General features: G+C 43.8%; 1 protein-coding gene across 1 annotated transcript in view; it reads left to right on the top strand.

Moving 5' to 3' along the window:
* Positions 1 to 12,315, top strand: part of UBXN1 (UBX domain protein 1) — a 91,794-nt gene that overhangs the window by 54,808 nt on the left and 24,671 nt on the right. Inside the window, exon 9 of the mRNA XM_085625941.1 lies at positions 1,240 to 1,420. Coding sequence (XP_085482067.1) covers positions 1,240 to 1,420 — 181 coding nt within the window. The remainder of the gene's footprint in view (positions 1 to 1,239; positions 1,421 to 12,315) is intronic.

Raw genomic sequence — 12,315 nt, 5'->3', positions numbered from 1 at the left:
ATTTATGCTCAAGTTGCTCTGTCCAGGCCATTATACTAATAAAATGGTACCACTTCGACCAGTCTCACAACATAAATTGAGCAACATTAGATCCTAATTGTAAAAGCATAAATAAAATTAAATACAATACTACATCTAAACTTTCACATATCTGCACCTGATTCCGGATAGTGCACAACATTCCATTACTTTCCCAGAATACTGCATTCCCTTTTGGTTATTCACTTCCTGTCCTGTAAACAAAGATACCAGTACAACCAAGCACCATGCGTCATCAAAGTTCTTATTTTTAACCAGCCTGGTATTTCTAAACAGATAATTGAGATAACCTGGTCACAAAATCTTCTTGTACAGTATACTCCAATTATACATTTTAGGAAAAAGTTGAAGTTGAGCTTGATAACATAGAGCTATGAGGCACATTTTCCAGCACTGCTATTAAATTAGATTGCTGATGCAAATGTAAGGCAGGGGTTTATATGTACACTATAATTATTATGCAAACTATGTATTACTAAACAATGCGTCGTTCAGAAAGCAAAATGCAGTTTTTTGCAGCCCCCTCTTTCTTTAAATGCTGAATTTTAACATGTTTGTAAAGTGCACGCCACACTTGTGTATATTGGTGTTGAGTAATAGTAGTTTATTAACATAATTCAGTGGCACTCATATTGTTTTCGACGTCTGCGAGATGAAAGGATGATTGGACTTGTCGCTATTGGTACGCGTAACCGTAAGGTCACACAAAAATCCCTGCAGTTGATGCATTAGTCCACTGAGCAGTAGGACTTCAAATTTCTTAACTGAATCTTCCTTCTCATGAGTCATTGATAGAGCGACACAGCCCACCTACACCCTGTCAGAGACTGGAAGCCATGGACTTTGGGAATCATGGATTTTGGAAATCATGAGGCTAGCAAAACTGTTATAGCTGTCTCTAGGCCATACCTAAAAAAATGTCTGAGGTGTGCTTGGTTCTCAGATTGGAGGGTGCTTTAGGCCAGTATGAAGAAGCATGGAGCTGTTGGATGGTTCTAGTGTTAAAACGAGAGGACAACTTTGGAACAGCAGGTGTTGCTCTGCGCCAGAATTGAAGTGAATAAGTGGAGCACTTGGTGTATGCCTGTTCCAGTCCCTGAAGTGCGAGGAGCGCTCCACAACAGAGCTGGGGTGCGTTGTAATGTGTGGCAAACACGTGATCTCTGTATACGTCATCTGCGTTCTGTCGTCCGCGTGCAGGTGCGACTCCTCGATGGCAGTTCTCTCACTCAGACCTTCCGAGCGAAGGAGCAGTTGGCTGCTGTGCGGCTGTACGTGGAGCTGCATCGTCAGGACAGCGCAGACCCATTCATCCTCCTGACCAGCTTTCCCCGCCGGGTCTTCACAGAGGACGACATGGAGAAGCCCCTTCAGGAACTGGGTAAGAGTGTCTACGGTATACCCCCACTAAGTCACATGACCGTATTACACCTACTACAAGGACATAGCAAATGTATTGCAAGGTACAGATAATGCGTGTATGTAATAGATAATAGGGTTAGGTAGTAGATATAAAGGTAAAATAATATGCTTGCTAACATAATATAGTTGGATGTTATGTACTGGATGCCATATTATTGGCGGTTGATAATATTGGTCTCACTTTAGGGGCAGCCTTTCATGAACAGGCGACCATGGTCAATTTTTTCACTGAGACGGGGGCACTAATATTTCCAAGAGCACCCAAGGCACCGCTAAGGCTTCACTAGTACTAACTGGGAATTGAACCTGAAAGGTAGACTCCCATTAGTGTTACTCAAGACAGTTTCTCTGGATTCATAAGGTGTAGAAAGATAATTCCAGTGGTTACTGAATTAGCATGACCACCTCCAATTTATGCAACCAAACACCACACCAGGTGTGCAATGGTACCAGACCTCTTGGCCTCTCGGACCCTAAACAGAACAGGTGCAGATTGCCTTCCTGATGCTGAGTGGATTGGTGACTTGCAAGCTTAGCCACCTCATTACTGCAATTCCACAATCTAGATTATATTGATATTAGATGTGGACGAGCAACTAAAGGCTCAAACTAGGTTGGAGCCAGATGTCCGATCCTAGCTCAGCGTCCTCTTGGACACTTGAGCCAAAAACAAGCCTGCAACCCATGCTGTGTCATGCACCAGACAGAGAAAGAGATGCCAAACTAGTGGCCTGGTATGCATTATGTGAAACTAGAAAACTTGTGATCAATCCTGGCCTCCCTGCTTATTCAAATAGTATAATTATGTGCAAATATTTTATTTCAGCGAGCCCCCTTTTTCTTTGTCATCACATAAGAGAGCAAATTCAAATATGTGAGTTTAGGATGTGCGCTGTACATAAATCTCTTGTGTTTGATTTAGTAGACTATAATGTTTATTCACAGAAAATACGAATCTAGGTCACCTAAAGGATGTACGTAACAGACTCTTCCTTTACCTTACTCATGGCATTGTCAGATTAGGGGGTGGTAAACGAACCCTTCATTCATGTTTAAAAATTATCACTTTTATTAATGCCTTTCAGTGCTGACATGTAAGCTGCGGTGCTAAGTTGAAACACTTCTGCATGTTTAAGAGATGCACTTTTTCTAATTTTGAAGAGACTTTATAATAGTTTATATGGTGTTTCTTGTACAATTTACATGATGAACATTTTCAGGGCTCAGCTTGTGTGGGGGATTATAAAGCCAAGCCAGACATTCAGCTTGTCTCTGGCTTGGGTTGCTTTGTGAATTGGTTGGCTCACCCACCTCTGATTGTTGTTTTTGACTTTCTTTCATCTTCTGGCCAGCTGAGCTTTGATTACTTTTGGCTGTAGTGTGGTTGTCTACTCAGATTCTCCAGTCAATTGGGCCTTGCGATTGTGATCAGGAGAACTCTACTCCTTCAGGCACAAGTAGTCCAGAACCTTTTGTTTTTTGCAGGTAAGGTACGCTGTCTTCTACACAGGTCCTGCCATTCAAGCATCAAGCAGGCAGCACACTTAGACCCAGAAAGATGAGACACCGGGCAGAGGTCTGGCTTCTGACCACTTGCTTGCTATCTACTGGTGCACAACGTCCACTGAGAGTCCAAACAGCATAAGACTGTTGCCTTGGTGTAGAGGATCAATTTGTAGCTGGATTTGGTGATAATGGAGAAAACAAGAACCAAGAAAGTGTTGTCCTCCAGTTAAGGAACTACAGCACCAAATGATGGATGGAATGCTGAGCTAATCAAACATTCACCCCCCAGTCAAGAGATCTGAGTTAAATTAATCGTTCTTTTGCTCACTACGCCACCCTAGTTTGAACCCAGCCATAGGGAAATCAGTCTTGACCCTGCTCCTCATGGAAACAGTCCAGCCCGATCTGCCAAGTCGGGTCCTCACTGGACTGGAAACAAGCATCCTGGGACTGGTTTCGGTGTTTCACCCCTCATCAGCCAGGCTAGCTTTAATCCAGTGGCACAGTGAGCAAGGGACCCACGTCTCGGCATACCCATCCCGCTTAGAGCGAAAAGTACTACAGCAACAAATGATGGAAGGAATGCTGAGTAAATCAAACAATCACCCCCAGTAAAGAGATCTGGATTAAATCCATAGTTCTTTTGCTCACTATGCCACCTCAGTTTGGACCCAGTCATATGCAAATCAGTCTTGACCCTGCTCCTCATGGGAACAGTCCAGCCCAAACTCCCAAGCCGGGTCTGACTGGACTGGAAACAAACATCCTGGGACTGGTTTCGGTGTTTCACCCCTCATCAGCCAGGCTAGCTTTAATCCAGTGGCACAGCGAGCAAGTGTACTTTTTAAAAACAAAACTCATTATGCTTTCGATCAGATTCTTCAGGATTGCAGGGCGCAGTACCTTATGCGGCTAATAGAGGTCATGGCGGACACCTAGTAACAGCCTGTGGTACTGCACCCTTTCCCTGCTTCGTGGATTTCCTTTTAATGCGTTTGCTACTGCTGTAGTCCGAGACTCCATTGTGTCTGGAGCAGTAGAACACTTGTGGCATGTGTATGCACTGTGATTGTCATTCCACTGAGGGCAATGTTTGATTTTTGTTCGAAGGAACCTGTATGTCTCCACATTCCATACATAGCTGGCCCTCTAAGCATGCCAACAAAATAACAACAGCCTGACAGGCGCAGGGTAAATTTTGTTCAGGGCTTCCTATTTAAACAGATGTGGTCAGAATCAAACCCTAATCCCTTCCCCCTGCCGACCGTCAGCTTGCCACCCCCATTCTCAGCCTGCTTCAGCCCCCCCTTTTTCTGCCTGTCCTCCTTTTTTCACTGCTGCTCCGTGGAGAGCCCTTTCAATCACACTCCCTTCCCAAGTAGGTCCTCCTTGCTTTCTGTTTTTCGCATTTACGGTCCACACTCCTCTGATTTTGTGCCTACATTATTTGCTTCCTTCTCTAATCTCCTCTGCTCAGTGGAAGCCGTATTCACTGCGTGCAGAAGTATTTGGCCGTAAGGTCAGTGTGTGAATAGCCCCCATTCTCAGCCAGCTTCTGCTCCAGCCCCCCCCCCTTCTCTGCCTGTCCCCCCTATTTTCACTGTTGCTCCGTAGATAGCCCGGTGCAAAGGTTGAATTGCAATCTTTCCGTTGCTTATTGCTGTATTTGGGAGTTTAAATGGTGCTTAACAGTTGAAACCCTTGTCAAAACAGTGTTAACGCATACAAATGACAAAATGAGGAAGGTTTTGTGATGGTATTATCACATAATTTTCCCTTTCTTGCTCCATAATTTAGTCAACCCTGCCGCATAATTCCATTGCCCCACTATGCCGGGACACCCCATTTCATGTGTATTCTTATTTTGGGAGTTGTTTACTTCGTTCACTGCCAGTGGGTTAAAATGGGAGATTGCATAGGCGTATACGATTAAAACTTGCTTCTGCAAGCACTATGTTCCTGTCACGTGAGTCCTTGTAACGCAATTACAGTAGGTTCACACTTAGCCTGGTCTGAAGGACTCTAGAACGTGCTGTATTGCTGTACGTTTCACAGAGAGTGTGCAAGAATGTGAGTGCTCTGGAAATTGCAGTGCTTCCATTTATGTTCTTGAGAGCACTAGATCAAAAGCACTCTAGAACCTGCATTATTGCTCTATGCTTGTAAAAGAGCATGCGATAATGAGCGCTCAAACATATAGTACTGCTACCTGTGTGCTTTGAAGAGCTAGTGTTCATCCCACATTCTCTCCTATCCTGCCTGTGCTTCATCACCAGAGGTCCTGTTAAGCCATATGCCATCTGCTTCTGTTTGTTTTCTAGGGTGCGTACATTTTCTTCATATGTCATGTGAAGGAATGTTTGTCGTCAGTCGCCTTGTGTGCTCAAAGTGCACACCATTATAACACGCTCCCGGCTCCAGCAGGGAACAGCTTCTACGGGTTATCTTCATAGGAGGGAAACTAACTGCAACTTTTAAAATAGTTTACATATATGGTAGCAATAAAGTGTGGGTCACGTTATACATTTGGCAGCTTGTGCACACAAATATCATCTGTTCATGTGCAATATCAGGTTTGATGTCCTGTGTCTTTCTTCATTTAACCCACAAACCTCCCCTCATTCAGCACCCCACTGCTACCGTAGAGAATTACTTATTTGTGACGAGCAGCAATGTTAGTCGTCACCCACCTTGTGTGTTCACTGTGCTGTTACTGAAGCATCTGTCTGCCATTTAAATGGCCTATTTAAAGGAAAGTATCAATTAGCACTGAGCACTCGCATAAAATCCCTGTGTTTGTAATTCTGGTAGTAGCTGCCACATTGGCTTTGAGATTGTAAATTCCACGTACAGAGATCTAAATTGCTCCATCTAAGGACAGCTGCGAGTGAGCAACCTCCGAGAAGGCTACCCTAATTACCATTCCCATTTATAAGCAGGGCATGCATGCTGTAGCATGGCAATGTATTCGGTCTACGTTTTCGTACAATTCACTGCTATTCCATTCAACCTAATTTTACTCAACGCCACAGACTTCCATGCCGCACAATTCCACTCTACACATTTCCATTCCAAACCACATAATTCAACTCGACAACGAAATTACACAACACACCACATACACCCAATCTGCACCACAGAATTCCACATCATGCCACAAAATTCAACACTCCACATAATTTAACTCTGCTACACACTACTCCACAACACAAAATAGCTATCCACATAATTACACTTCATCACACACAATCACACTCCACAAAATTCCAGTGCACTCAATACCACATAACTACTATCCACATATTTCCACTGCACACCATGCCAAATAATTCCACTACACAAATCCCTTCACACCACACAATTCCAGAACAAACAATTCCAATCCAATACACAGAATTCCACTCCACACCACATACATCCACTCCAAACCAAAACACATGGGTAAAAGACATTGTCATTTACAACGCCAATAGCTCTAACTTTCACAAATGCGAGACCTATTGCATTACAAATGCTTGTTTATTTTACTCCTTCCCTAATCTTTGACAGAAACCACGTTACTTTCGGCAGGAAGCTGATTAATTCGAACCTGACCTGTCTTGCAGTTTTACAGATACGGGCATTACCAAGCAAGAACCACTATGCAGCCACATTTCTTTTTAAATTCGGTGTTGGCTTTTCACGGGACACTGCCTCTAATCGTCTTTGCAATAAATGCTGAAAGCATAGTTCCGGTGTGTTTTCTATGTAGTTCTTCATTTCATAGAAACCTGACATTTTGGCCAGCCCTCTCTGGAAAATAGATCAAAAGGATCAAAAGACTCCTTTCCTTAATTTGATATACCTGACATGTCTGAAATGCACAGATCCACATAAGGGTGGTGGCCTCCAGCTGTACATAACGAATGTCCTCGGTAGGGTGACCACCTGGTAAGAAGGCTATTTTAGGACAAAGGTTCCAAATTCAGGACAAAAGGTAATTTTTACAGACACATCTGAGGACGTCGCACGATTATAAAAGGCAGCTGACAGAAGTACAAGCCGAAATAGGTTTGTTATTTAGTTTATATTACACATTGGAGTATTGAGCAAACCTTCACACATAGCGGACGTATTGAGATGAAAAAGCTAGCAAAGATATACGCTCCAAGCAGAATTTGACAGCCGACACAAGGGGCAGTTTTCACAATTCTACCCCCTTACCATGAATAAGAATGCTAGATGCACGCTCTGTTGCTGTACGTAACCTTAGAGTTCACAAACAGTAGCAATACTAGAGGGTGTGAAACAGGGAGAGAAATGATGGTGAGAAAGGGGAGACGGCTATATACTGAGATGGATAGACAGAAGATTGGAACAATAAGAGAAGAGAAAAATAAGTGAGTGGAAAAAAGGGCCTGCCAGCTGAGAGAGAGAGAGAGAGAGAGAGCAGATTGTGAAAAGAGAGACGAAGACAGCAGAAGAAGATGGGGGAGAGAAAGGAACAAACACAGATACTGCAAGATGCTATGGGTGACGGATAGAAGGTTAACAAGCATTTATAATGCAATGGTCTCTGCATTGATAAAGTTAGAGCTATTGGCATTGCTCATGACATTATTTTTGTTAATGTTTTTGTTTTTAAAACATTTAAAGAAACGGCATTGTTAATATAGAAGCAAGGTACAAGTGCGGAGGCATTGACTGCATGGCCGCTGCAAGCACAAGTGCATCATACACTGGCTCAGCTTTAGGGGAAGGGATCAACTACACACACAAACCTGTCTCAAACATCGGGTCTCACATTTGTACATTTATGTTTGGTGAGCTGAAGTCTGCAATTTTGAATAGCTCAAAGGTGAGATGATTGTTACTACATACAATATATCCGCCCTCTAAGATCCCCTTTTCTCCCCAGTTTATTTCTCTTGTCAGCAGCCCTTAACCGTGCTGCCCTCTGACCCCTTTAACATATTGGCAGGAAGCGTTATGTATGAGAAAAATAGGCAAATTGTGTTCGCATTGCCTCCGAATTAAAACCAGAGGAAGTTTTACAAGTGCGTTTCTCTGCCTGTTTTCTAGTAGATTCCCAGCGTAAAAACGAAAATACAATAAACCCCTTTTCCAGTAGATTCCCACCAAACAAAACGCAAATACAATAAACCCATTTTTGAAGGTTGATATAATAAAACCTCCATAGAATGTCGTGTTTCCCTCCCCTCCCAGCACACACCTGATTACCCCATAAATGCACTTACTGGTTTCCTCTCAAATGGTTCACTTAGGTAAAAGTTTGCAGGAAACTGTCAGCTGCAGAGCACCAGCTCAAATTCTTTCAAGACCAGCTCAACCCTTACATTTTTATGAAGACGGTAAAACAGAAGTTTTTTTCAAGTGTTTACTGCAACAGCTCTCGACTATTTTGGGAATGTACAAACCATGACACCCAGTATAATTATTTTTTTCACGTAGTCAGAGTGTGGAAAGCAAGGTCGAAGGAAGGTAAAAATCACAAGGGAGTACAGCTGTGAGAAAAAGTCAGACGTTTGCAAACTTTGAAAGAATAGTATATTTCTGCTTAATTAAATCGCATGCCGTGACCCGCTAGAAAATAGACTTAAAAAAAAAATTGTATCTACGTGACAGCTGCATGCAGAACACTATTCCGTGGCGTCACATAGGCATTGCTATTTATAAGCTGAAAGGTAATCATTTTAACTGGCCTCGGAATGAGGCAGAGCAAACTCAGCCAGACTGGAAGCAAACCTGTGACCCCCAGACTGCACAAGCGTCTGAAACATGTGCATTAACCAACTATTCTATCTTGCACATTAGCGCTATATTCAAACAGGTGAGCATGGGCTGAAGCAGGCAACGGAAGTGCAGATGCTTGGCAGTACTGAGCGGCTGTTGTTTCTTGCGAGGTGACCTTGCAGTGCCCCAAAAGAGGTGCAGCCAGTCCTGGGCGGGCTGGTGTCCAGAGATGGGTCCTACGCAAGCTCAGCCACGTTCCACCCCTTAAACTCGATGAACGTGTGGGCACACAGTCAGCATGTTCGCACCCTCATTTAATGCTCCTGGGTACTCTATGAGGAGGGCTCGAATAGGACAAAAGTGGTGAGTGTGCATTTCCATTCCAAGCATGTTTTCCTGCAGAATTATTATCTCTTGTCTATTATCGCGCTTGTATAGTGCCTTGTACCTTCTAAGGAGATAGAGCACTCCCAGTCAGTGGGGACGCGGCGCAGCACGTTGAGCTGAGTCAGAAAATGGTGGCGTCTCTTTAAATCGGAAGATGGCGGCAGGTTCTTTAAATCAGGGGCAGTCAGAATGTCCTTACCAGCCACAATAGTGCAGGATCAAAGTGCCTAACCAGGCTTGCACGGCACAGCTGATCCAGTGCCCTGTGGGACGGGACGGTGTCCTAGCCAGGGGAACAGGGGCTGGTGAAAGCCGTGGTCAACACCAGAACAAATCACTGGTTACGGTGCAGCGTAGCAGTGCAGGTTACAAAGGTGGACCGCAGCAAGCAATGAACGTCGGGCCGGAAGATGCAATGCGTGCCATATAGCGCTCTTACAGAGAAGTCACGTTCGGGCTGGAGATTTTTTCTGCCTCGAGATCTGTTTGTAGAGAAGGAGAGCACTCTTAAAGGAATAAACAAGTAAACAGGAACAAGCCCAGGGCACCGGAAGACACCACCGCCTTTCTCCGAGGCAGAGCAGAAATGCCTCGGAGAAAGGCAGCGTCCTTTTCGGATTCGGGGGCGTGTTTTGCTGTTGTCTCCACCCTGAGACTTTTCGCAAAAAACACGCCCCCCGATCCGAAAAGGACGGGGCCTAATCGGAGTGACTGACCTCTTCTCCAGTGGCTGGCCAGCATTTACGAGGCCAGCCAATGGAGAACAGGGGAGAAGAGGGGCTGGTTCAAGCCCCTCTTCTCCAAGTCATTAAATCTCCGACTTCCGGTTCTGCCTTTCGGCAGACCGGTAGTCCTCGACCTAAAAAGAGAAAAAAAGGTTGAGGTGGCATATAAAAAGTGAGGTAGAGTGAACTGAGAGAAAGCATGTGGAAGAGTGAGCGAGGCCGAGACGAATGGAAAGGTAGGAGAGAGGAGGGAACAGATAAAGAAAAGGAAACCAAGATATGAAGAGGTTCAAAAGGGAGTGAACATAGTTTGTTTGAGGGTTAACTTTGTAACTGTCAGTCAGGTTTAAGATTCTTTGTTGTGCCCCCCCCCCAGCCCTCCTTCTCCAAGAATTCAATCAGTACCCCTCGCCTATGGTTCCCCTCATCGCTATATAGACCTGATCTCATGTGTATTTAATTTCTTTTATAGTGGTACTCATCCCAAGAATGTAGGGTAGAATGTTGAAGTGTGTAATATCACACACACATTATACTGAGACACAGGCTCCTATACGTGTGTAAGTCATTGTATATGAAATATTACTCAAGATCAAAGTCACTGGAATTATGCAGTTGTGTGGCCTAGGCGATTTTTCTCATAATTATAGCCTTTGCCACATAATCCATCATAAGCAGATTTGAGCTCAAAAGTTACTAAAACACAGTAACACGTTTTTTCCACTCAGTGGAAGGCCCATCGGAAATGTTGACTGGTCACCTTTCTGTTGCTTAGTTCTCTATTCAGGTGTTAAAGTAATGAGGTGCAATCAATGCCCAGACATTGTTAGGAAGTTCAAAAATGCCAAGTTAACAAAGTAATACTATCGCAAAATGTGGGACATTATACCGCATAATTTGCATTTTCTTGCAGCATATTAATTAACCCTGCCGCATAATTTAGCTTAATTTCAGAGACCCTGCTTAAAACAATGAGGATTACAACCTGTAGGAGTCACATCATCCTTACTGGTTGGCATTACATGTTAAGAGTTCTTAGCCTGGAGAAATACAAACTGGGGATTTAAAATGTAATACAGCGATTGGGGTCGTTTTTATTAATAAGTATTTATTATCCAAACAAACCCTATTTAACAACCTTGCAATAATGAAAGATTGAGGAAAACAATAAGGTTGTAAACCCATGCCATGCAGTTTCCATGCTGCTATTGAATTCTGGTCCATAGTTCACTCTACTATATTAGTATTGTATCTTGTGAGCTGCAGTTAACAAAGGGTTTCTGACAAAAGCAGAAACCCCCTGAAATATCAACATTAAAAAAAAAAATCTTTGATCTGCATGCTACACATTGGGCTTTGCTGGAGGCACAGTATCCCTGTGCCCTAATTTATGATGAGTCAAAACTCTGGCTAGGCAAAACGCTGATCTCTGGAACAGATGCATTAATCACCAGGGTTAAATTGACATTTTTACTATCGTCTTCAAATTGCTGGCACACAAGGGACACCGAAGTCTGTGCCGTAACCCTGTAAAAAGTATCAGAATGCAAAGAGAACTTGGCCCTGGGGAGGGACACCAGCCACAGAACGAAAGCAGAATGCTTGCACCCTAGGCCGGGGCAGGAGGCGTCCGAGCACATGCTGGAACTGCACAGATTCGCCCATTGTCATTCTGTATGTGATACTCTGCTGACAAACAGAATGAACATGGCTGAGAGCATTCCCTGCAAGTTTGGGGAGTAGTTGCTGCAGGCGCTCAAGTTCACAGCAGGAGTACGAGCGCTACAGAACTCTGAGGCTACTCGTAGGGGTATAGCGCAGCTGGCTGCAATCTCCAGCAATATGGACAAAAAGCATCCATGAAAGATCATCACGGACATAAGGCCCAATTAACGGACATGAGGCCCTCGAACCACCCTAAACCAAATTTCTTCCGAGCACTATATAGACCCTAGCCCTCTCTTTCTTTGGAAGAAAAACAGAGTGACTGTATAGTTTCTGATTCTGCTCAGCTTAGGTGGGGTTTGAACTTAGTTTATATTCTGTTTCATGAAATGGTGTGTAAATCTATCAAGAAGCACCATATTCCCATTGCCCAAAGGCTCTTGGCCAGCCGGTCTATCGGGGAACAACTTGATTTGTTTATGGTCGGTAGAGGTTGTCAAAAGAAAGAGTCCGAGTTAACATGGAATCTTTTACAAGAAACATTAGGAAAAGGCAGTGGCTCATGGCCAGTGTGTAGCTGTAGGACAGAAGACATGTACAACTTTAAATGTATGTTATTTCTGAAGACCAGCGGAACAAATACCAACCTGCTAAAATTTTCCTGAGTGAGTGAGGTCATGTGGAACCATGATTTCCGTAAGTTCTGAGTAAGCATAGCAACCACGTGGTCTAAGTAGGTTCCCTTGCCAGCCACTATGGGGCAACAGATTCCCCGACATATACATTACTTAGATGAAGTAAAATGAGAAAATATATGCTTCTGTTCTGTCTAGTCCGT

Source organism: Triturus cristatus, chromosome 9, assembly GCF_964204655.1.
Source record: "Triturus cristatus chromosome 9, aTriCri1.1, whole genome shotgun sequence".
Lineage (NCBI taxonomy): Eukaryota > Metazoa > Chordata > Amphibia > Caudata > Salamandridae > Triturus > Triturus cristatus.
This window is presented reverse-complemented; position numbering and strand designations above follow the sequence as displayed.